The sequence below is a fragment of the Hippoglossus hippoglossus genome, chromosome 17, assembly GCF_009819705.1.
Source record: "Hippoglossus hippoglossus isolate fHipHip1 chromosome 17, fHipHip1.pri, whole genome shotgun sequence".
In the NCBI taxonomy this organism is placed as follows: Eukaryota; Metazoa; Chordata; class Actinopteri; order Pleuronectiformes; family Pleuronectidae; genus Hippoglossus; species Hippoglossus hippoglossus.
Genome location: NC_047167.1, coordinates 10,968,951 through 10,995,506, shown reverse-complemented (window position 1 = coordinate 10,995,506; position 26,556 = coordinate 10,968,951). Strand labels below are relative to the sequence as shown.

At 44.2% G+C, this 26,556-nt stretch overlaps 1 protein-coding gene across 1 annotated transcript; it reads right to left on the bottom strand.

The window, feature by feature from the left end:
- Positions 1 to 394: 394 nt before the first annotated feature.
- On the bottom strand, positions 395 to 26,224 carry LOC117778053 (ephrin type-A receptor 4-A-like). Its single transcript, XM_034613262.1, has 19 exons — positions 25,998 to 26,224; positions 25,330 to 25,397; positions 22,454 to 22,651; positions 22,208 to 22,318; positions 21,452 to 21,806; positions 12,822 to 12,977; positions 11,585 to 12,112; positions 9,577 to 9,701; positions 9,275 to 9,434; positions 9,055 to 9,166; positions 8,109 to 8,167; positions 7,795 to 7,908; positions 7,512 to 7,697; positions 7,367 to 7,428; positions 7,046 to 7,255; positions 6,696 to 6,872; positions 4,293 to 4,480; positions 3,887 to 4,072; positions 395 to 1,404 (listed from the first exon to the last, which is right to left on the bottom strand). Exons 1-19 carry the CDS (start codon positions 26,158 to 26,160, stop codon positions 1,287 to 1,289), a joined length of 3,276 nt encoding a protein of 1,091 aa, XP_034469153.1. The 5' UTR covers positions 26,161 to 26,224; the 3' UTR covers positions 395 to 1,286.
- Positions 26,225 to 26,556: the final 332 nt, after the last annotated feature.

Below are 26,556 nucleotides of genomic sequence, written 5' to 3'. Positions count from 1 at the left end.
ACAAAAAACATGATGCCATACAGACACTCGCAGTGACAGCCCACTCTTAATATTCTCTCCTTTTAATTCAAGCTGGCGTTCTCCCCCTCAGTTTTTCTCTCTCCTATTCTTCTTTCCCTCTGTGTGTGTTTGTCCTCTTTCACACTCACACACATGCACACACACATGCACAACACACACTGGGTGTTCTTCTGGAGTTGTTTTCCTTGTTACAGGAATCTCTGACTAAGTCCCAACTTTCACAGAGGACATTTTCTTCTGCCAAACTCAGAAATGACAAACGTTAAGCGCTTGAAGATCCACTCGATTCTCGGACTAATTATAATATATGGTGTCCATTAAATACATTAGAATGCAAATGTTGTGTTCAAACAAAGGGAAACCCTGCATACATAGATTTTGGCATTTATTGCAATGCAATATGGTGATCATTACAATATCTCCTCAGTGTATCTATTATACAATGTACAAACTAGATTAAAAAAATACCATAAATAAACAAAATGCTTCATGTAGCTAATTCTTAGCATCAAACAAGAGACATGAACATAGACACAGATAGACCACACTAATCTAAAGGACTAATTCAACAGAAGTAATAATTCATACAGGTAAAACAAGAAATGAATAAAAAAACACAAGCAAATCACATAGTTTGTTAGTAGGATCCTCCAGCATGAAACTAGTAAGAGCTTGTAATGGTACATTCTGTCTGGCTCCTCCCTCATTCTCTCTGGTAACTTTGCATATTCAGAATATTCAAAGATAGCTGGCGCCTTGACGAGGGAGTTTCCATGTTGTGTGGATTTCACGCTACACACACACACACACACACACACACACACACACACACGCACACACACACTCACGCAGACATACGAGCAAACACGAAACACATTTTTATTCAAGTCAAGCCCAAAGCAGCGAAATAAAAAAGTTGGAAGCCATTCTGCTTATGCACACCATCACATATCAGCCTTCACGAAACGGATCATAAAAGAATGAAAAACAGAGTTGGATAAGAGGATGAGGCTTCAGTCTAAGCTCTCAGTAGCTCAATATTATCTGTGGCCGCGTCCATGTTTTTTTTATTTTATTTTTAGAAAACTCCACAGGCTGGAAGTTCACAAAAGTGCTGCTTTTCTCTTCTCGTTTTCTTCTTCTCACTTCGGATTTTTTTCACTTCAATCCACTCCTTGTACTTCCTCTGGTGAAAGGTCCCTCTAAAGTGCATGAATGAGGTAAATGAAATTCTTCTCGAAACAGGTCTGTATCCGTTCTGCGGTTCAGACGGGAACCATTGTGTGTTGCATGTGCTGCATCTGAGACAGCATTTCTTGTTGCACACTGGCAATTAGTCTGTCCTGGTGTGATGGTGTGATTATTCCCAGTCTGTCCATCTCCCTGTGGGTGCAAAGACAAAGATTCTCATTCAGACACATAAAGCTACGATTTGTCTTCTCTAAAGGATGAGGCAGTGCAGGATTTTATGCCTCAACAATGACAGCTGGAGGAATAATGAAGTTGTATGTTTACCTATTTTCATGAATGTGATATTTAAGAAACACCTACAAGGAATTTCTTCATTTGGCACAAACATTTGCTTGGGCACATTGATGAAATACATAGATTTTAGTTGTCAAAGGCCAAAGGTCAAGGTCACTGTGACTTCATAAAAGATATTTATGGCCACGAGAACATGGAAGCTGTGTCTCCGTTCAGGGGCTGATTCCTTCAGAGGCTGCATTTGAAGACAGATTGCATCACAGAGGCGCTACTTGGCTGTCACTTTTCAAAGGCTCCTTCAAATGCTTCCTTTCATCCGGGAAAAACAAACTACCTGTCTTCACCTCTTTTGCTCGGGCAACAGCAATTAGAGCTGGATGAGCTGGTGACGCAGATCATGGAAAGCCTCTGTAGACCAGACCGTGTCTCAGTTTGGTTCGGCCTTCGCTGTCCCACGAAGACTGCGTCCTATTGTGTCGTGTCGTATTGTATCGTATCTAACGTAAAGTATCGCATCGTATCAAATCTCATCATATCGTGATGTTTAATTGGATAAAATGGTGAAGTTGTGACAAAGGTCAATTTCCCTTTAACATCACAATGTTCTGCAGAAACACCTTTCTGGCTTTTACTTAAAACCATAACTCGAGAAAAGAAGAAGACATTATCACCATATTAGCTGTAATGTAACTGGCTGGCTGAGACACCCATAAGGGGATAATTTTAGTTCTTCTTGTCCTCATCCTTTTCATGTAACACAACAACCACAACCAATATTCCATTTATTTGTCAGACATGTTGATGAAAAGAGATTTAAATGTTTCCCTAGATATACAGGAGCTTCCTGGGTTTCGGTTTCTGCTCAGTGACTCATCTGAACCACTGTTTAACCTCCACTCCTCTATTAAAAGCCAACCCTGTATAACAATTAAGCTATAACCATAATACCAAGTTGTCTGTGCAGCCACAGCCTGATATAGGTTCTGCCATTGTGCTTCCCGTCAAGCTTCTTCCTGTTAGAAGGGAGTTGTTTCTCTCCACTGGTGTTCATTGTGGGATCTGTTGAGGTTTCTCTTAAGATCTCTTACTATCTAAATTACTTCAAGATTGAGATTTTAATGGAGGTGATTTGGCACTATATAAATACAATTTAATTGAATGGCTGTAAACCACTGTTGTCTTTCAGAGCTATTTAAACACATACAAGAGAGTGGTAACACAGGAAGTTAATATTAGAAACCACGTCCCTGAGCATGCTGAGTAACATGAGAATACAGTTCCAATGTAGATTCACATAACACTTTTAAGAGCCAGATTCATTGTGGTGGAGAAATATGTTGCCCAAAACTTGCTGGATCATCAAACACTGACTCATCAAACACACAACTTTCTGATGTTGGAATTGTTTTTACATTGTGATGTCGACAATCCAACAAACAAGCCTGCCGCTGGCCAGGTGTGTGGAGATAAGAGAAGTGTCTGGAATATTTCTCCTCCCGCTCAGTTTAGTCTTCCCACAGCTACTTCGGCCTTCGTGTGTACAACTGAGAGCAATGCCATGAATTTCCTTCAAGGTGAGTCCGTCCAAAATGGTTCGGTTGGGGAACATATTTCACACATTTCTGTGACGGCTGACTCATCACTCTGCCTTCACGTGTGCCCAGAACACGTATATGACAAATAACTAACTCTTTCATTGTCAGAATATTGAGGCCATTACATATCCCACTGTCAAACCTCTAAAGGTGTATGTTTTTTTAACATGGGTAAACCAACATATAAAAGGCATGTTCAGTGTCACCAACGCGCAGGAAACTGAGAAGCTCTCTCACCTCGCTGTCTTGCTAGTGTCGCATGTTGCACAATCCAAAGACAAGAAATCCCTGTTGCACGTTGTTGCCAAGATGTAAAAAATAATTAGTTCACAAACGTTCATGGCTTTTTAGAGGCCAACGCCAGGAAGTTCAATGCACTTTGTAAGGTTGCGCAGACAAAGTGTGGGGACATGTGTCTAGACTGAGACAGCCGATAAAACTAATGTCGACTGCATACTCATTTGACCTGGGAGTGAATGCTGACTGTGTCCGTTCCCATTGCAGACGAAAGCCAGATGTTAGTCGGTTTCTGACCAGTGGAAAAGGGACTTTACTGTGTGTAGTTTAATGCTACAGTGCAGGCAGTGTTAATGTTATTATGAGGACGAAATGGATTTCATCCATTCTGCGTCAATTCTTCAGTTTAGTTTTTCGGTTTTGAGTGTGATTGCGGCGCAAAGGTAGAAATGAGATTCTGCTTTGAGTTTCTTTTTTGGCAGTAAGAAATGTGATGATTAAAAAACGACTCTCACTTTAATCCATTTATCACATGAGGGTACACTTACTGGTGTGTGAGAGCCAGAAGACTGTCAATGCTGGTGTATCCTGCTGCTGCCAGTGTGTCTGTGTACCTCTCCAACCCGACGGACTGCAGCCACTCACATACCGACCACTCCGACACACACACCTCGGGCACCACTGACACACACACCTCTGAAGCCATCCCTGACTCCAGCATGGTGGGTGTAGGTCTGTAAACGCAGAGGAAGAGGAGAGGAGGCAGGTTGGTGGAGGCAAAGTTTATGAATAGAAGTATGATATCAAGGTGAAATAGTGTTGAGTATAGGTTCAAACCGATGGGGGTGAAAACATGTCGGTGAGGGTGTGAGTACAGTTTAAGTGTCCCTATATAAATATACATGTATTGGTCTCTGCATACTGCTGTACATGTCTGTGCCTGCGTGTACACACCTGTCCCCTCCTGTCCGACGCAGAGTCCCGGGGTTACGGATGAGTTTATCCAGCATGTTGAGTATCTGGCTGAAGGTGGGTCGCTCTGCTCGGTCTCTCTCCCAGCAGTCCAGCATGAGCTGGTGCAGCACCACGGGACAGTCCATGGGAGCAGGCAGCCGGTAGCCCTCCTCTATCGCTTTAATCACCTACAGGACAGATAGAGGTGGAGGATGGATGTTTTTATCGGGGTGAATCCAAAGGAAAGAGTTACAAAATCAAGACCAAAGAAACTACAGCTTTATGAGGTTGTGCATGGGCAACATGGTGCTTTGGGCTAAATGCTAATGCTGCTGTGCCAGCATTCTCATGATGACAATGCTAACATGCTGATGTTTAGCAATATAGTGTTTTATTTGAGGGTGTTTGCACTACAAACTGAACTTTGCATGGATTTCCTCTTGAAGGTTCTCTTCTATTTCACATGGCAGTTCTTCCCAATCCCATTGTAATAGTGCACAACACACACCACATTGTGACAGCATCCTGCTTCTTGCAGTTATCATATGAATAAATCAATTCAAAACCACTTTGAGGTTTTTATATGAGAAAAGATGAATATGTCATTAAAAATGCTTTAAAACACAACTGCTGAATAAATAAAAAGAAGAGAAAAATATATATTTTTTAAAGTTTCATTATTTTTTGGTTTTCACAGATCTTTCCAGAGCTGTCTCATCGCCATCTGCAATTTATTCTAATAAATGTGCAGCTTTGAGCAGCTCCTGTATCTCTTGTGTGCAATGCATTGTGGGCCCATACTTTACATCAATAACACACTCAGAAATAATGCACCTTTGGTCAAGTCTAAAATGGAAATACCACATAAAGCACTGCTGTGGATGTAACTGGATCACACCTGAGGAGTTACATGTAAAAGTAGGTTAAAAGATGCTTACACATACTTATAGTTGGTTGTGAGGTAAATCAAAACATCAGAGTTTCACTGAAACAAGATTTAAGAGAAAGTGAAGTGCAGCTCAGTGTGTACTAATTTGGTGCTATATAAAAAGAAATCAAAAATATGCTGGAGAAAATGTCTCATCAGGAAATTTCTCTGAAACTGCATAAGCTGAGAAGATGAAATCAATTATGTTTGAAAATGTCCATATGCCAGACTGGTCTCTTTGACCTCCTCAAACTTAACAAGCTTTGATCGCAAAGTGATTGCAAATTCGCTTTGAAACAGCATTTTTCTCTCAAACTCTCCGAAACTCTTCAGAACTAAATCACCACTAAATTTATAAAGTGTGCGTGAGCGTCGCTGAGGGATAATTCTAAGCAGCAATTACTTGTCAAAAAATTATTTCTGCTGTTCGGATGATTCAAAGGCAAAATTTGCAGAGGTTCAAGACACAGGGTCAGAAAACAGCACGTCACACAGAGGGCAGCTTATTTTCTCCAGAAGTCGTCTCTAAAAATATCCTAAAGACGGGCTGCCGGTTTCATTCATCCATCTGATAAAGATACTCATTTAAATCCAACTTGAGGACTGTGAAAAAGTAAAGGTTTAATTTGACTTCTCTAGAAAGTGGGAGCAAATAGATTATTTATAGGGAAACTTTAATTAAATAATGAGAGAACTGTGACTGATGTTAATGTTAATGTTTGTCACTGAATCCAGAGCTATTAACTGTTGTTTAGACAGGAAACTTGAAAAGAAACTTAACAACATGACTTTATTATTTTTTGATAATCTACCCGTTCACTTCTGATAATATTTAACTCATCAACCTCACTGCTTTTAATTAATGCAAGTCTCAACAACAGAGAACCATACAGATGCATGATTGATTTTGTATGAAACAGATTTGGAAATTAAAATGAAGCTGAAAGTTGTCTGAGTGTAATATTCATTACTTAAAGTATTATACATGTGGGCACGTGTTTTTTAAGCAATGAACCATTTTGACCATAGTTTCATTAATTACTATAATGGCAAACCACCACCAAGGCCCAAAAGTCCCCCTCAATTCAATCAAGCTGCACCAAATTGCACACATTTAAAGAAATCGGTCCCGTAAATGTGCCTGATTATTTTCATCATGATCCATGAATGATTCCCTGGGAAGTCAGTGAAAATGCTCTATCTTGTAATGTTAAAACATTTGATGAGCTCTTTTCTGACCCATACTGCATCCGTCCACCAGGTTTCGTAGCATCCGTCCGGTAGATTTTGTGTAATCTTGTTCACAAACAAACATGCAAACCAACTAATAAACAAACAGGTGGAGGTAATAACAATGCAGGTGATCCAGCGGTTTCATTTGATCGTACGTTTAAGTAAACATTTCATTTCAGGAACTAGCTCACTCTTTTGTAAGTGAGTGGTCTCATAGGTTGGACTATATAAAGATTACTCACATCCTGGTTGTTCATGTCCCAGTAGGGTCTCTCTCCATATGAGACCACCTCCCACATGACGATACCGTAACTCCACACATCGCTGGCTGTGGTGAACTTCCTGAACGCTATAGCCTCTGGGGCCGTCCACCTGATGGGGATCTTCCCTCCAGGGGAAAGGTAAGTCCCAGTGGCCTCCTACAACAGCAGCATAAGTCACAACGGGGTCAGTGACTGAGGGAATTTGTTGATTCCGTCATTTAAAAAAAAAATTGTGAATGAAAGACATGATGGCATGTAAATATTAAATTAATGAACATGTACAGCATATGCCCACATTAGTTTAAGGTTATTCATTCTGTGTGTCTCACCCTTGTAGTGTAGGCAGCCTCTGGGTCGTCCTCCAGAACCCGACTCAGGCCAAAGTCCGACACCTTACACACCAGGTTGCTGTTGACCAGGATGTTCCGAGCTGCCAGGTCTCTGTGAACGTAGCTCATGTCTGACAGGTACTTCATACCGGAGGCGATACCGCGCAGCATGCCGACCAGCTGGATCACTGTGAACTGGCCGTCATGTTTCTGAAATGTTTAAACGACAGAGACATTTCTTTACATTTTTCAGTACATTTTTCAAATATTTTTCACGATATTTATCTAACAGAAAAAGACGGAATAATAAACTGCGCTTACACGAAGGAAGGCATCCAGGGATCCGTTCTCCATGTACTCTGTGATGATCATCAATGGCTTGCCTAAGGGGGTAAAAGAGTTTGAAACATTAGGCTGAATTCAAACCTGCACATTAAGTTATTATCAACACACAACTACCACTCACATCTGGTGATGACGCCCTCCAGCCTGATGATGTTGGGATGGTCAAACTGTCCCATGATGGAGGCCTCGGACAGGAAGTCCCTCCTCTGTTTGTCAGTGTAGCCCGCCTTCAGACTCTTGATGGCCACGTAGATCTCCCTCTTTCCCTGCACACGCAGCCGGCCGCTGCACACCTCCCCAAACTCTCCTACACACACAGAGCAAACAGCAAAGTCAGCGCCAAGTCGGCATGTGTGTGTGTGTGGGCTTGTATGAGTGTGTGCAAGCGATATTATCAGGCTTACCCATGCCAATAACCCTCTCAATGTGAATACTGCTAACATCAATCTCCTTGGCAAACTCGTGGATGGCCTGATCGGGGTCCTCATAGGTGAACGGGTCCACGTAGATCTTCACCCCTGCGATGGAGGGGAGGAAGCGAGGGAGGAGAGGAAGGTGTGCAGAGGAGGGTGACAAATATGAGTTGTGTAACTGCTGCATATGTTATGTAAATGTTATTGGCAGTGTGTGTAGAGAGAAGGAGGAGAAAAAGAGCATCCATCTGTCTCTCTGTTGTTTTGACAGTGTGTATGTGTTTGTGTGTGTGCAGTGTGTCTACCTGGGTTAAGATGTTTCTCCTCCTCTGAGTCCTGCCTTGTTTTGCTGTACTTGCTCCTCCTGATGAGACATAAGAAATGATGGACATTGAACACACACAGACAGAAATGACAAGCAAGAGCATCCCTGTCACTTTCTCTTCACTTCATGTTTTTGTTGAGATTTTTTTTACAGTTAGCTGATCTGATAAAGGGACGTTCACTGTGCGTCGCACCGCTTTTAATTTGGTTTCTTTTCCTGCAGCGGCGCACATTCATTCATTGGTTTTTCCAGGGTTCACCTCAATGAAATGAATGAGAACAGAGGAGCCACGGGCTGCGGGGGAGAGACAGCGAGCGAGCAGATGAAAGCATTTAAGGCAGAGAGGGAGGAGGGGCGCCGCCTCAGGTAGCACAAGATAAAAGGTGTTTTCCATTAAACAAAGAAACTGTCAAAAACACCTTTGTGGGTGAGCAGGTGTGTGTTTGTGTGTGTGCGTGTGTTTGTGCACGTCCATGCACTCGCACACGCTACTGTGCGTGACTGTGCACGCCAGGGGAAGCTGACACACAAGCTGCGCTGGTGAAGAGACAGTAATGACAAGTCAGGGACAAAGGGATTATCACTGTCTCCACTCTAATCCCTTTTAAAAGCTCCAGGTAACACACACACACACACACACACACACACACATTATTTAGCCGCACAAAACTAGGAGAGCTGTGTGTGTGTGTGTGTGTGTGTGTTGTTTGTGTGCATTAAGGCAGTTTGGTCAAAAGCAGTAGTCAAGGCAGAGGCAGCACTGATGGGAAACTTCAAGCCGACCTAACAAGCATATAGGGCAGCAAGCCTGTCTGGATGCTTTTAAATGTGTATGTGTGTGTGTGAATGCATTTGTGTGTGTGTGTGTGTGTGTGTGTGTGTGTGTGTGTGTGTGTGTGCGTGCGTGCGTGCGTGCATTTGTGTACCTGCGGCTAATGATGAAGACAGCTGCAGATATCAGCAGTAAAATTCCAACCCCGCTGACAGACAGCAGCAGGAAGGCTGAGTTAACTCCTTCTCCAATCAGAGGGAAGGGATCTAACGGGGGAAGGACAAAAAAGTCACCAACCAGAAAGTAAGAACTTCATCATGATAATAAAAGTTTCATGCATGCTCTTCAAGTTCTGAACACTATTGTCACAATACCTGAATTGGTGGCGAACTCGAATGGAGCGCTGAACTCTCCGTATCCGGCAGCTGTGCGAGCACGCACATGGAACACGTACACAGTGAGGGGGTTGAGACCCGTGACATCCACGCCACGAGCGAAGGTCCTAATTATGCGGTAGGACCGCTCTCTCTGATCCTGATTAGGGGACAAAAAAGAGGGGTCACTTTTCATCGCTGACAAGAAATCTATCTTCATCATCAGCGATACACAAACAGCGGGGCCGCATATTGACATTCCCGACAGCTGCCCGAGCGGCATTAACCTGCAGGCGGCTCACCTTTTCATAGAACTTGACCTCGTATTCCAGGATGACCCCGTTAGGCCGGTCTGGCTGTTGCCACGACAACGACAAACTGTGCCTGGTGACATCGATGACGAGGATGGATGACACCGGAGAGGGAGCTGAGCAGGAGAGAGCAATGGAAAGAGATAATTCAGTCACAATGGTGTAACTTTGTATAATGACATACTGGATGTTCTGTGATAATAACGTCTGTAATCATTTCACAGGCCTGCACACAGCTACCAAAGGTATGTACGCTGTCTGTTTGTCAACAGTCCCGTTGACCCTGTGCACCTGAGAGCTGACCCAAATCCCATTCCTGCCTATTCCACAGGGACGAGACCTATTCTCCACTCTCTCTCCTCTTACATCCCTCCATTGTCGAGGCCTTTATGGTGTTTGTCCTCCTTTGTGGCTGTTCACATGATACCGGGGCCATATGGTGGCGCAGGTTGGACGTGACACATCCCAGACACGCTCTCGTGCTGTGCACACACAGCCAAGTTATTTCCCGTGGGGGGACAACTCGGAACCGAGCAGGTGTGCTACTTTCTAAAACGCCAGCATAAAGTCTTAAACCAATGACAGTTGAGATGTAACAGCGCGCAAAAAAAAGCAAACTAATGGAGAGCATGTGTGAGGAAACGCCACGGACCAGCTGACACCCTCTCAACTAAAATGAAACACGCCATAAAACCTGGGTGATTTTTCAAACACTTCCCTGGTCAAGAGCTGACGCAAGGAAAATCCCACAGTTAGATTCACTGAGGTTTTTATTTGTAAAACAGTTTCCTCTAAGTCTTCAGGCAGCCCTGTCTGTTTGTATTTAAGTCAGCGATTTACATTTCCAAGAATGCTTTCTGACATCCACTTGAGAACACCCCTACAATTAATTGAGCGGTTGTTAAGTGTAGGAGGACAGAGTAATAACTATGGCAACTGTGACAGTGATAGTAAGAGCGAGCTTTTCCAGTTGAGAGAGAGGGCGAGGGAAGTGTCTTGTAGCTGTGTTACAGGAGCTGATGCTAATGGAGAATAATCTCTGGCTGTTCCATGATGGATGTGTCCTTTGTGTTTGTTCAACATTGGTTTTATTCTGTGACGAACCATTGTAGTATTATACTGTATCATCAATGCAAATTTAATTACATTTAAATCAAATGTATTGGTTATATATATATATAACCGTTCATCTTATCGGCTTCACACTTGGCACGTGTTTTGTTAAAGGCCAGAGGAAGTGCGGTGTTGAATTTGGTGCGATTTGGACACGTGATATGTTCACTGTTAATAAGCTTGGAAAAAAACGGGCCACCAGCATTCTGTAGCAACAGCGGCTGGGACTCATCACTGTGAAGCCCTTTTCAGACGTGAACCTCCAGAGACTGCGAACACAATTGGGTCCAGACTTTCTCTGGAGTTTGTCTTTCACACATGAACAATGCAGCAGAAGATTCTCCGGTTCAAATGTGTTCACAACAACACAAGTGTTCAGAGCAGCCTGCGGGACATTACGTATAAAGTGTTCTTGTTAACAGCACATCAACACCGGCGTTGGACCTCATCAAGGTTTTTTTCATCCTTAGATATTTGTTTACTTTAGTTGTTTTTTTTTAAAGCTAATTTAGTTCATAAGCTTTATAATCTTTTCTGGACGCATCATGCAGTGATTTTAAGCTTTAAAATATATATTTAGAATATATTATAGTAAAATATATCAATTCAAAATACATTTACTTAATATTTTTAACGCAAAAATGCATCTGCAGTTTTCAGACACCAGCTTTATCATGCTCATATATAACTACATATAGGGCTTACTCATATCATGCTTCCACAATTTTGAACATTACCCATGGGGCCTTGCTCCCTTGTGGACCATGTGCACTGAGCAGCAGATTGCATTGTGCTGACCCACATACAGACAGAACATCTATAAGCACATTTTTACTGCAACAGTCAACAGTCTGACAAACTCATTTATTACACTCCTCATTCTCACCAGCTTGGTTGGTGGTAACGGTGACAGACACACTCAGGGCTGACCCTGCACCGCTGGCCAGGGAGACCCCGTTGCGTGCATGGACGATGAAGGTGTAGTGCGTGTGGGCCCTCAGCTCGGTCACCACCACCCTGGTGGTCTTCAGGCGGGTCTGGCCGGGAGAGAAGAGCACATCGGAGCCACAGGGAAGGCAGAGCTGAGAGCTGGAGCCAGAGCCGAGTCTTGGGTAATCTTCAGATACAGGTCTGCTCTGGACGACGCCTCTCCCTGACTGGGTTTCTGATCCCACAATGCCCTGGTCTGACTGCATCCCTAGGCCACTGTGCTGAACCTCAGGCTTAGAGACGTTGTGATTCCTGGGGAGGGCTTTGCCGGCGGTCCGACTGCGGCCCCCTGTCTGACAGATGAGACACTCCAGGCTATAGCTGGTGTCGCTTCTTCCTCCCAGCCGACGGGGGGGTGCCCATTCTAAGACCACCGAGGTCTCATTCACAACTGAGATGAGCTGCTGTGGGGCTGAGGGTGGCTCTGAGGAGGACACAGGGAAAAACCTGAGCATTAAAAAAAACTAACCACATATACGGCACATCCTATACTACACATCAGGGATAGTTGTTGGCACAGGGCTGAAGTGTAGACATATTGGATCAGACCGAAGACCATACAGTTCATAGATGTTTTCGATGGGTTGGATGTTTTACTTCAGAGGCATCTCTCTCTCACTTTGTGTGCGTGCGTGTGTTCATGTTTCCCAGGCGAAGGAAACCACGTGCTGTATATAGGCATAATTAAGTTTACGACACACAGACCGAGGTCTCTAGCTCTGTCACACACACACACACACAGAGAGAGAGAGAGAGAGAGAGAGAGAGAGAGAGAGGTGGAAGGGTGGGGGGGAGAGAGAGAGAGAGGACAGCGACATTTATTCACTCCTCTTAAGTTTCTTTAGTTATCACTCCCAGACAGGATGTAGATGGTGGCTTAGTCATAAGTAATGGGATCATGAAACAGGGGTGGCATTCAGACAAGTTTGTGTCTCCCTCTGTTTGGTAAAGATAGAGAGCATGGAAAACAATGAGTGTTCTTTTCGCTTTTATTTGTCAGCAATGCACACATGTTGTCTGTTTTCACTTATGCAATATCCTATTAGCGTGTGTGTGTGTGTGTGTGTGTGTGTGTGTGTGTGTGTGTGTGTGTGTGTGTGTGTGTGTGTGTGTGTGTGTGTGTGTGTACTTACGGGTGCAGGCCATAGAGGCAGGATCGCTGTCGGCACGGAAGAATCCAGAGTGGCAGTCACAGACAGTTGCGCCTTCTCTGAGCGAGTGGCTGTGTGGGGGACACTTGGAGCATCCTGCATCCGAAGACTTGGCCTTGTAGAAACCAGCAGAGCAGGCTGCAGAGAGACACATCTCCACTTTAATATTCATCCATGCACCATCAATAAAAGTCAACAACATTCAAAGATTCAATGATAATTACCCACAAATATTCCTAACTTCTGAGTGCATTTTATTCGAAAGGCTACTATACCAGACTATTTCAAGGCAATGTAAGGTCTTAAGAAATGGGGGACAGAGGGGAGGTGGTATAGTTTATTTTGAAGGAGGTTACAAAAAGCCGACATCAAGCAGTTGCAAGACGGCTAAGCTGATGCACATATAATAATAATAGTATTTGCAGCATTCAGTAACTAATTTGGACGTTGGTTACCATGGCAATGGCTAAGGCTTTGAAGCTTTTGAACAAATAAATGCAGCTGTAACCATAACCTCCCCGATGGAGGGACAAATTGACACGTTATTGATTTTCAATGACACTAAACTAAATGTATATGAGTTTTTCTGACAACAGAGCAAATATTCAATAGGGGTTAGGGTTAGGGTTAGGATTAGGGTTAACCCTAACCATTCAAGAATGAGCATATGAGGTGACGTGATGTTTTACCAGTGATAAAACAGTAGAGAAAATCCAAAATATTCCAAACTGATAATATTTTATGTGGAAGAAAATTAATTAAATGCATCTTTCAGGTCATTTACTTTGGTAAGAAACACTGCACAAGGTACTTTAAAAAATCTTAAATTATTGTTAAGTTTATTGAAGTCCAGCATGATGTGGGTCGCAGGCGGCTAAATGTGTATTCAACATTGACTTAAGGTCAGCTGACCCCTGACCCTTGATACAGCCGATGATGTCTTCTGAGTCGATCGCTCAGAGAGCCCAGACAACAAGATACTGAGCAGATGGAATTGTTTAGTTTTTTTTTGCAATCGAGCATTTGAATCCACAGACAAAAAAGTATAAAGAGAAATCTGGAGAGAGAAACAGATACAGCACGAGGAGCAGCGGGCACTTTGACTTCTTTTATCTTTGGGTTTTTGATGAGCAAAGAAAAAAAACACACACACAAAAGAACGCTCGCTGATCAGCTCCCACTCACACACACAGAAACAAGAAACACTAGAAGCGACCGCATCAGAAACTCCACGACGCTAGCAGCCCACACAAATATAACTGACATTTAAATATATGAACGAGGGGAAACATAGAAAGAGAGAGCGTGAGGGAAAGACAGGGGGAGAGAAGGGAGGACTTCATGCATTGACGGAGCAACAATACAATAAATGAATGCATAATTATACTGCTTGACATCCACTGGTGAAGCAAAGGAGATGGCAGAGCGTGCCTGGTTAGAGCCTGGTTCTTTTCTCTCTCTTTAATTTCAGGAGGAAATCCTTCATTTGTTTCAACTGCAATCATTCTTTTCAACACCTTTTTCATCATCACTCCCTATTCATTCTCCTTTCTCAATCCTACCATCTTTCCTGGCTCCCCTCTCCCCTCTCCCCCCCCCCCCCCCCCCACAACCCTTTCACGACTGGGATGAAGACATCCCAGTGGGAGTGGAAAGGAATGTGGGAATGATCTGTGTGTTTGTGTGTGTGTGTGTGTGTGTGTGTGTGTGTGTGTGTGTGTGTGTGTGTGTGTGTGTGTGTGTGTGTGTGTGTTTGTGTGTGTGTGTGTGTGTGTGTGTGTGTGTGGTTGTGAGTGTGTGTCAGCATGCTTTATGACACTCTCATCAGTAGATGAGAGGGAGAGGAAGTCTCCCCTGTAATCTACTCACGCCGACCATCCTGCCCCATCTGCGTGAGCCTCCGTAGATTTGCTCTTTCACACACTCACTCGCCCTCCCTTTCACATTTTTCACGACCTCCCTCATTCGCTCCCTTGTGCACTTCCTCATCGACCTCCACTTACACGGCTTTGTGCCTCTGCTCACTCTTTGTGCATCCCCGTACGGATCCCTCTCACAGTCAAAAACCTTGAGAAAGCTTTGAAGCCAGCGCACGGTGTTTACAGCTCGATATACTGACACCGATTCAGATGAGACGCACATGTGGACCCTGTACTCTAAGCCAGTGAAATCATAAACACATTTACAGCTGATAAGAGCGGCTTTCATCCGGGGAATGGCTTATCGTACAGTCAGCTGATATCATCAGACAGAAACACATTGTTATCATTCTCCTGCTGTTCGGTACATTCCTTTCTTTCTTCTTGTCATCAAAATAGTCAAGTCGACGGGAACGAGAGGGAATTAAAAACACTGAGAAAAGTATTTGACCTGCTGAGGATTTAGAGGTTGATTACAGGGACTGTAGAAGACGCTGCCAGGGGGTGTAGCACGCTGCCTTTGTCTCTGTCCCACCCAATCCTCCATCCTTGTCTCCAGCACAGAGGACAAAACGAAGAAGGAAGAGAAAGAAAGGAGGAAAGAAAGGAGCAAGTGCTGAAGCCATAAACTTCCTTCAGTGCCCTCTCATGTCTCTGTTCTCTCTGTTCTCTCTGTAGCCTTTTGTGTCTCTTTAAGCGTTGGTTTCGAAAGGAGTTTGGGGGGGCAGTGCTGGTGACCTGGAATAAGAGCTCATGAGGGCGTCATTAACCCAACATTAACCCTGCACTGCGCGGGAGCCTGAGCTAAACTGGACAAAAACACGCACACACACATACCGATAAGATAAGGTGAAACCTGGGTTAGATGTGTGTGGCTGCGTGTGTGTGTGGGCATGTTCACATTCTGCCTGTTAGCACGACAGTAAATACGCTGTTATCAGCGGCTGGGCTGTTTGAGACAAAGAGAAAGTGGCAGAGTCTATAAGGGATGGGAAAAGGTTGACTGGGAGAGACAGAGCGAGAAAAAGACTGACATGGTGTGTGAGATAAAGACGAGGAGAGAAAAAGACGGGGGGGGACGAGGAAGAGATACTTAGGGGAAGGTGCCCTTTGATTACTATCAGCATTGTCGGCATTTGCATATGTATTCTTCTGCTAGCGAAAATGCAAATGCGGCTCATTGTAAATCCAACTAAGATCTTCGTCCGGCACACTGTATGTGTGTTGTGTGTGTATTCCCCTTGACCCCGTGTTATCTGTCATCATCCCTTGTTCCTTCCCTGCGGAGGGGTGTAGTTGGAAGGAAGTACCCCTGACCGCTCCACCTGTCTCTGTGATGGATAGAGGGAGGGACGGAGTGACGGATGGATGGACGGATTGATAGACTGTCACTCGAGAAGGCGGGACGCTATTAATCACAGGGGTCATGCCCTGTTAATTAAAACCTGCAGAAATGCTGGAGGGGAAGACACGATCCTTATCTTTCCCTACTGTATGCCTTCATTGAAAGGATCGCCTGCCTCCCTCAAGGATCAAACCGACCTCCTGTGTGCGATTGGTGCAAAATTCATCTCATATCTTCCATCTCTTCACATTCAGTTTGCATTTAAAACCTTGGGGAACGTTCTCAATGGAAGCTTTAAGATAGTCTAAATTTAAATACTCACAAAACACTGGTGGTTTGAAGAGAGAAGTGTGTGTGGGGATTTTTGTGTGTGTGTGTGTGTGTGTGTGTGTGTGTGTGTGTGTGTGTGTGTGTGTGTGTGTGTGTGTGTGGGTATGCCTGCCCAAAGCCAACAGAGCAATCATTAGCATGTGAAAGGGGCTCGACAACAATACCCCCCCCCCCCCCCCCCCCCCCCGCGCACTCCCCATCACACTCCGATCACCCCCCCGCCACCAGCAGCAGCAGCAGCACCCCCCCCCCCCCCCCCCCCAACCTCTGACCGCGGATCAGGGAGAAGAGTTGGAGAAAGAGAAAGGAGGGATAATGAGAGCAACATGGAGAGAGATGGAGAGCGGAGGTTGATCCGCTGCCAGGGAGCCACAGACGGACTGGTGGAGCTGGCAAACCGCCTCTACATTAGGAGCAACCTGGGAGAGGGAGACAATAGCTCTCTCTCTCTCTCTCTCTCACACACACACACACACACACACACACACACACACACACACACACACACACACACATACTTCGATTGTGATGGTGGAATGCAAACCATTACCCCCACCTGGGTTTGGCTTGCTTCAGACTACAGACAATCACTTGTGCCATTCCACGGTCTTTGGCTGCTTTGTCACCTGCCACACGCACACACGCACACACACACACACACACACACACACACACACACACACACACACACACACACACACACACACACACACACACATACACATGCATGCACACTCTCTCTCTGTTTGCCCCACTCCTCTCTAGGCATTCCCGGGCAGTCCTCCAAACTGTCTTTGTTGCTTATAAAATTGGATATAGAGTACACACACACACACAGACACACACACACACACACACACACACACACACACACACACACACACACACACACACACACACACACACACACACACACACACACACACACACCTACACACTCTAAATCTCAAATCCAACATGTACTGAGTCCAGAGACGCGGTGCAATAATTAGAGGCAGTGAATGCAGCGATTACACACTCTTTCTATCATCCGCTCACTCTCTCTTTCTGTCATCTCTCTTTCAGTGTGGCTCTCTTTACTTCTTTACCCCTCTCTCTCTCAATCTTTCCTCTTTTCATTCCTTCGGTCCAAATGCTTTCTGCTGCCGACGAGACTCTGCAGGTGCATTGGAAAAAAGAAGCATAACCATGAAATCTCTCCGGATGGAGGGGAACACAGAAACACACACACATGCAAACACACACACACACACACACACACACATTCCAACCCTCCCAGGCCGTGAGCAGAATCTGAGAAAAAACGACCAGTGGAGAGACAGTGAAACAAGAAGTAGGAGGTTTCTCTCTCATTCCAACCGTTCACATTTTAAATTCTCTATGTTCTTTCTCCACCGCTCGCCTCTTGTCTCTCCAACCTTGTTTCCGATCCTCCCAGACGGATCGCAGCTGTCAAACTTTTGACGTCTTCATCTACCTCGGTCATGACCCTGCACTCTGCAGCTAAACTCCCTCTCTGTGCATATGTGTGTGTGTGTATGTGGCTGTCAGTCAGAGCTTTTGACGTCTTCATCAGGCTCAGTCGTGACCTCGGTCTTAACCAGGGGTCTAAAGAAGAGGGGGAGTTCCCTGTCTCTTGTGTTTCCCCGCTCGTCTCCTTTGCACCCGTTGACGAACCCCCAGCAGGGGAGGGGCGGCTCGGCATTGATGCCTTCTGCTGTCAGTGGCCTTCTTTCAATCCCCCTCTCGCCCCATTCAACAGCTAATCCCTTCTTCCTCTCCAAAGCTTCTCCTCTCATCCTCTCCATCCTCATTACTCTGTGTCAACACTGAAAATGAACTTTTCACATTTCACCGCTTTGGCTAAGTCGACTCTTGTTTCAGCTCAATTCAGCAGCAGCTCTTGGGGGAAGTTAGATCACACTGACAATGCAAAGGTATTTCTGCAGCAGACGGCAGACGGTGAAAAATGAAAAACTGCAAGTTAAACAAATTAGCTGAAAACGGCAATGAATCTAACTAATGAGATGTACTGCATATAACAGGTGGACATTTATAACAGAGAAGAAGAAGAATATGCAAAGATTCTACACAACACAAGGAAGAATGAACAATTTGTAGGATTTTGTCTCTATGAGAGTCTGGATTAGTTTTTGAGCGTTCGCTATAATTTGGGTTTCTTAAAGGATTAAATTAAGGAAATAGAGAAATCTATGCAGTTTATTCCTTTCACTAGAATTAGATGAGAAGACAGATCACATTCTCATGTGCGTTAACATGTGAAGCTGGAGTCAGGGAATGATTAGCTTTAGCTTAGCATAAACTCTGGAAAAAGTCAAGACTTGTAAACATAAAAGTGCAAAAATGATAAGTGGTTAAGTTACTTTTTCCTGGCTGTTAGAAGTCACTTCCTAGACTCTTAGTATATATCTAGAGTCTAGAATATCCAGAAACCTTTTGACCTCTGGGACGGGACGAGACACAGAACATCTAAATCTCCTCACAAATCCATCTGCCTTTTCCCTCCATCTTGCTCTGCTTCCCCCCCTCTATCGTCCTCACTCTATGAAATTCAGACTTAAAATTGGAGAAGCATTAAGGCGTCCATCCAATACCGCAGGGTCAGAGTTTTTTCCGCTGAGCAGCGTTCGGTGTTCATCCAGACTTTGATGGATTTCCACTGATGCAGCTGAGCCCGGCCAACAGCCTGACAGGCGGCGAGAGCGGGGAGACGGAGACGGGAGCAGCGGATAGATAGATGGCACTTCACATCTGCTAGAGGTTCAACAGAGTCAAGGGTCTCTCCTAAATCTAAGTGAGGAGGAACATCTTTCAGGCCTCAGGGACCACCCCGCAAACCTCCTCCTCTTTTCAGTGGGAACAAACGGGTTAAGCTGGGGTAAAGGGTTTTGAGAACGTTTGTCACTTCAAAATTTTGGCAACTGCTTTTCCTGTTGCAAAGAAAAAAAAAGGATTTTTCTTCCCTCTTTAACGCCAACTGGCCACAACGGCTCCCCTCTTTTTATGTCCGTCTCTGTCTTTCTGCCTCTCAGCATCTCTTCTCCTCTCTTTGAATTATGGGTGTGTTTGTTATACAATTAGCCTTCTGGGATAGGCTTCATAAATAAAACCGAGGGAGCAGATCCGTTAGTCCCCCTCCTCTCCCCGTCTCTCTCTATTGGTCTCTGTCCATCTGCGTATGTGTTTGTGCAAGCCAACATGTTGTGTGTCTGTTGTGTGTGCGACTGAATAGGGGGAGTGAAGTTGTAAATGTGTCTCCACCGACTCTTGTCCGACGTTCGCCCCACTTTCTCACACAGACGTGCACATTTTCGTTGTCTCCACAATCGCAACAGTCACTTCCAAACATTACACGTCATCCAGGCCACATGTATGTTGGGGAGAGGTGTGAACAGCTTGTATAGTTGTTACTGTAAAGTTCAGGCCAGATTTGTAAGTGACAGAAAGACAGTTTTGACCAGATGGCCGTTGTTATGTCAGCACACCTCACACTAAGACCTGAGAGCTTCTACTCATAAGACTGCATTCAACTGTAAAGACTGCATGAAACTCTGTTTACAGCCTCGATTTATTAGAAGTAACAATTAAAGTAAAATATAGGATATTGATTGTGTTTTGATTGATTTGATTAGATTGTGATTCAGCTCACAGTACAGTTTCTAGAGTATTTCAAAGTAACTCAACAATGCACCAATATCATTCTCTTGACTGTCCATTGAAAATGATTCTACTGTCCAGATACAGTTAGTTGAGCCCAGCACACAGTAAACTAAGGCACCTGGTCAGTATGTTCCAAATTCTATAACACCAGGACCCTAAAGGTCCTTAATTAAAAGTGTTGTGGTTGTTTTTATTTTTTCAGGTAACAAGGCAACAAGTAGCATTATAGATAATGTGTTCATTATTGACTTAAAGGTGTTTTTTGGACACAGCCAGGCGAGCACATTTCCCTCTGTTTCCAGTCTTTGCTCTCAGCTAACCTAAGATAAACTGAGCTAAGCTAAACTATGCTAAGCTAACTGTCTCCTGGCTCCAAGTCATATCAAACAACAGTAACCGTTAACAACAAAATGAATTAGCACATTTCACATTCCCTCCACTAACGAGGGTTAGTCAGTTTGTCTGTGGGCAAGATTACGCATAAACTACGGGATGGATTACCATGAAACCTGGTGGACGGATGTGGTATGGGTCAGGGAGGAGCCTATTCAATTTTGGTGGGGATCTGGATCAGGGCGGATCCAGGATTTTTTTTTTCACTCTTGAACATTGCGAGATTTAGGCAGGTTATTTTTACGTTTTCCCCATTTTCACAGGCAGCAGTTCACGCATTTTGATGAAAGACCAGGCATGGATATGTGTGCCTGTGTGCAATTTGGTGCAGCGTAATTAAATTAAAAAGGACTAGCCTTGGTGTAAGGTATTGGTTCTAATGAGAGCCATTCTAGTTATTATCATGTTAACTATCCTGATAAGGTGTCAGCGTTAGGGCGACATTAAAATAATGTCTGCCATCAAAAAAAATCTAAATGTCAATTCTATTCAAAAATATTTAACAACAGATTTAACAATAGATTCTATTTTCAAATAAAGAACTGTACATTCAAGCTATGTCCAAACAACACCTGCACTGGAGAAAGTCCTGATGTAATTTATGATTGTGTAATAGGTGGAAGAAAATACTCACATAGATAAGTTTTACTGTGGTGTTGTGGAATGTAGTGCATGGTTACATCCTGCCATTACCAGCATGTAACATGGGAATGTCCCTTTAAGACAGAATCTCTGAACACATTCTCTGAAAATGATGAAAATAATCCGCAGAATAATGTTTTCTGTCATTAGCGAGCAGCTTGTGAAGTGACTGTCACTCACAGAGACATGGGATTTAGAAGTGGCGACAGAAGGGGAGCAGAGAGTATAGAGCAGGAGACCAAATCGGATGAGACAACAACAAACAGCAAATCACGGTGAAGTATTCCTGTCGCATCACTTACCTTTACACGCTCCCCCCTTCTCCTCATATCCGGTGGTGCACAGACATCCACCAATAGGAACGAGCCACTCTCCATCAGCCCCGCAGTACATTTTGGGCTCATCTCTCTCCTCTGATTGGTTGACACAAGACCCCCTGACCTCCACTAAGGAGGACGTATCAGCACCGGTGACGGTGTCGGGGAAAGTTGCCAGGTTACGGATGGTGAGCGGGCAGGTTTTGAAGAACACCCTGACAGACACTAAAGCGATGCAGGCACCAACATCCTGAAAGGCCAAGTAGAAGCCCTTCCTTGTTGTGACCTTTACGTCCCGCACCTCAGTGTTCAGCTTCATGATGCGGTCTCCAACGTCCACCTGAATGCGAACAGAAGGGAGGTCGATTAACGGAATGTGCGCTAAACTGTGTCAGCAATCAATCCGCTTGTTTAACCCAAAGTGGCAGCTGCAATTGGACCACGGCTGATCCTCACATCTTCAGCATTTGGCTCTAGTCCAGATGAACTTGCATTGATTAGTAAGGTGAAATAAGATTTAATGCCCACGACGCTTAACCCAGACGTCATGATAGTAACGCTTCCTGCTTCCTCCCAGGGATGGTGAAATGGACGTCTAAGATAAAAACGCTTGTGAAACAAATAAAGAAATTACAGCCGAGCGCCAGGGCGGTTTAAATTTTATCAGGATAAGAGCAAATTAAGGAGAGTGGAGGAGGGAGGATAGAGAGCTCAAGCCCTGACGGAGTTGATTAGTGTTACCTGGGTGAAGCTCTCGTCTGCCGCCACGGTGTCGACCTTAATGAAGCTGCTCTCTTTGATGTAGCTCTCCCTGTCTTCGTTTGACTCATGGTAGTACAGATTGAAAGTCTCCTACAAGACCAAAGAGACAGAGAAACCCCCAAAAAAGAGACTGAGGTGAATTAATCATTTTCAGTGCTCGTCTTTTCTCTTATTATGATAATGAGTCAAAGAAAGTTGAGGGAACACAGAATGATCATCCTGTACCTTGCAGGTGCCGGTGACGCCTGGCAGGCTGTTGCAGTCTCTCAGTGTGAACTTGACCTCGACGTAGACCCGCTGAGCACCGGACCTCGGGATCCAGTCTGTCCTGAGCCAGTTGTTCTGACTGGGTTCTAGGACGTTACACACCTGGTACGTTCTGATGGGGATGTTCTTCTCGTCCATAATGCTCACTTCTTCCCACTAAGAAACAAACAAAGACACTCACGATTGTATTACTCCACTCAGGAGGATATAGGGTGACTTCATTTTGCATGTTTTGTGTACACTATTACAATCCGTAAATATTTGGATTTAATTTCTAACTTTCCAGGCACCTGCTGGTTTCAGTTCATGCCAACAGAGGGAAAATCAGCTTTGAGAAACTTCATGGAGACAGATGCTCCACAAAAGAGATCATTAATCATTAAAAATTGATTGCCAAAGTTGTGAAATTTTCAGAGCAACTTTTCCTTATAATCAGCTGCCAAGTAGCAGCGCTTTCAAGTGATACCGTCAGAAAATAATGTCCGGGGGAAACAAACTGTAAACAAAGGTTTTGAAACGGTAAATGTGACTGTGGAAGCATCTTGTATTTTTCAAGTTCGCAGATACTCAAGTGTCAGATTTCAGAACAACATACAACATATCACCTTCGGCAGCTAGGGGTCTCGCAATCAAAACAATAACAAAAGGCCTTGTTTGATGATGTCGTGAAGCAGCGTGGGATCATGGGAGTTGTTGTCTTCAACACCATTGCCAATGAAAATCGACCTGATGCAGCCTAAATCATGTTCACTGATGAGGTAATGTATTGAAGTTTTATTCACGTTATGCAGCAAATGAATGAATGAATAATAAGGATCCATTACGAGTGACCAACACGAAGGATGCAATCAAAATGTGACCGAATTGAAACGTGCCATTACCTTAAATAAAACCGTGGATTTCTCTGGGTTTGAACAATGTGTGAACCATTTTGGATAATGTAAGAACAGTCTATTTATTTTGTATTATATTTATTTTATTCATTTTAAGCCATTTTCATGAAGAATTGTTACACGTTATATCTTTGAAGCCTCAAAACAGTGGTGGCATGAAGTAAAATCGATGACATAACACTAAGTTTGAACCAAACTCTAATCACCAGCCCTGTAGGCACAAGCCTTGTCAGAAATACTCTTACAGAAGCGGTGACCAGAAAAAGCGTGCTCACAGCTGAGGATTCATCGTGTTTTTTTTTACTCACTGTCTGGCCTCATAAATACAGAGAAACAAGTTCAAGTACATTTCAGAAGCTGGGGAGCATCCTCTGATTCACTGCTGTCATTTGAAACCTCGCAGGCTTACATTCGTCCCGCAGTGGATGCTGGCTCAGATTTGTCGCGACTCCCAAGGTTTTCGCAGTCACATTTTCATACAAGTGGAACAGGCTCATCCTTCACTGCACCATCCATCTCCATAGAGCCGACTGTTTGCCTTGTACTGTGACCCTTCCAATGACCAGCCGGGCCTCCCAACTCCAAATTGGCTTTTTATTACCGCTGAATAATAATATGCGTTCTCCCTACTACTGAGAGCTGTATACACACCAAATGTGCCGTGTCCAAAGAGGGAGAAAGAGAAAGAGAAAGGAGAGAGAGAGTGTGTGTGTGTGTGTGTGTGTGTGTGTGTGTGTGTGTGTGTGTGTGTGTGTGTGTGTGTGTGTGTCCAATTAGGCCTGATCGATATGCCATCAGGGAGTGATATTACTGACTGATATCGGTTCATCACAAATATATTGATTTAATGTTATTGATTAACAGATGTGCTGTGGCTTGATTTTACCTTTATTTATCTTAATTTAAATGCATTATTTATGTTTTTTGTATCAATCGTTTTATTTTTCAAATACATTTTCATTTCTAATTAGGTTTACTTTTGAAAATGTACTGCTTTAATGCCTTAACTTATCAACATTGGAATCGGTCTCAATAATCCAGCATCGGTCCAAGGTTCCTCCTCTGTAACCGTGTCTTCCTACATGTACAAGATGCGAATATAAGTGTGGGCATGAGCATGAGCGTGCGGTTCTGCCTTTGTGTAGTGTGTGTTTTTGAATGTTTATTCTGTGTGTGTCTTTGTGTGTATTAGGGTGGAGGGTTGTAAAAAAAAGCTGTCAGAGGGTATGATGCCTCCTTGTCTGGTCTCCTCTGGAGTCTTTGTCAGTACACAGAAATCACAGCTGTCGGAGAAGAAACAAAAAACGCTGCGCACTTGCCCCTACCATACAGAAATGATGTTTTGTGTGCATGAACGTCTAGCTAAAGGATGCGGAAGGTGGGGGGGCCTGTAATCAAAAGCTCAGTGCGTGCAGACCAAGACCCCGTCAATCACGCAGCTTGTGAGAGAATGAGAGCACGGCGACTGAAGAAATACGAGTCAAGTTCACCAATAACTCTTAAACCAACAAAGAGGTGAGGGACGCTCTGAGGGGAGGACAGAGGGAGGAAGAGAGAGGACACATAGATGGCAGACCGCAACGTGCCAACAATAAAAAGTACAAAAAAGATGAGAGGAGATGACATTAAAAAACAAGATATTTCCAGGAATCATTCTGGCAAATGCATGGTAGTAAAAATCCCTTTAAAAAATCACACCCACCACCAAGCTGGTCCATGCCTTCTCCTGTGCCAAACACAACGCCAGCACTCTCATATTAGCACTTAAGTTGGTGAACAACAGCACATTTCAAAAATCTGTGGGATGATTATTTACAGTTTCCAGACCAAGTGTGTTTTTGAGAGAGGGAGAGAAAGAGATGGTGTGTTCTCCAAAGAGAGAACAGGCTGTAAACAGAGTATCTGTAAAATACAAAAAAGAAGAAGAATGTTCCCACTCACCCCTCCCTCTGATGGACTGGCTGCCCATTTCAGCTCTCCTGGCACTGTCCTGGTATCCAGCAGGGTCACTGAAATGCACATACACACAGGTGGTTTCAAATAAAACATAAAAAAATGATTGAATTCTATAACAGTGTGGATGAGTTAAATTTGTTATACTTGGAAGTTAACCACACCTCAAGATTTCCAGTAGATCACTGGGACAAACTGGTTGGCTCCTGTTTATTTGCTTATTTAAGATTATTTATATTGATTCTTGTCATGTTTATTCTATAATATCAACACGATTGCAAAATGGCACGTTGGATCAAGTGCGTAAAATCGGATTCATGGTAAAAGAAACGAATACAAAATGATTTTTCGAGCTTCAACTGCTCATAAATAAAAGTCTTCCACACTGAACTCATCACTACACTGCGCGCTGTAACCGAGAGACCCTGCAGCTGAACTCCCTGAAGACACAACTCTGCGAGGAACCAGGAGCCTTAACAACTGGGCAGTGTTTCCTCCCAAAATACAACTTAAGTGCTGTTCAACTTTTACGCAGATTCACACCCATGCTCTATCTTCCCTTCCCATCCTGGCTGGGTCGAGGCGCACCGCCGCGGCACCAGCTCCGGGCAGCAGCGGCGCACAGCTCCGGAACCCCCACCTCCTCTATAACTCACCTTCGTTCGGCGAATAAATCCTCGTCCTCGAACACGAAACCAGCGCAATTATCCAGAGGAAGGTGGAAAATATTCGGCATAAATCCGCAGCCATGTGTGATGCGTGGAAGCGTGCGTGCCCCCAGTTGGCTGCAGTGCGCGCTGCTGGCTGAAGCGGCTCCATCCCGGTGGGAAAAGTGTGCGTGAATGAACCCAAGTGTGGAAGCGAGTTGGATGCAGCGGCGGATACGCGGGGCGGTCTCTTCACTCAGATGCTTCCCACAAACGGCATGTGCCAAATGACACAGTGTTTATGAGGTCCATATCAGCATGTAGCTGCTTATTGTCTCTTTAAAAACATCCTGAAACATTTTTGGAAACATAGATGGGCTATAATTTTGGTAGATTGGGGTTATTTGTTAGGTCTGGGAATTTCAAACACGAGCCTTTGGAAAAACATTAAAACACTTCACTGCATATAGCTGACTGTAGAACTTAAGATTGATAAAAATATCGGTGAGATGTTTTCTTCTTGAGTTTCCAATGAGACGTTCTAGGATCTGAAAGGAGCAGGTTGGAC

What these genes read in the sequence shown, in the direction of transcription:
- LOC117778053 (XM_034613262.1), bottom strand. Translation starts at nt 26,160, where the DNA reads ATGGAGCCGCTTCAGCCAGCAGCGCGCACTGCAGCCAACTGGGGGCAC. An exon ending in GCGTCACCGGCACCTGCAAG is followed by an intron (nt 22,319 to 22,453) that starts GTACAGGATGAT and finishes TTGGTCTTGTAG; the next exon opens with GAGACTTTCAATCTGTACTA. An exon ending in GGAGGGCGTCATCACCAGAT is followed by an intron (nt 7,429 to 7,511) that starts GTGAGTGGTAGT and finishes TTACCCCCTTAG; the next exon opens with GCAAGCCATTGATGATCATC.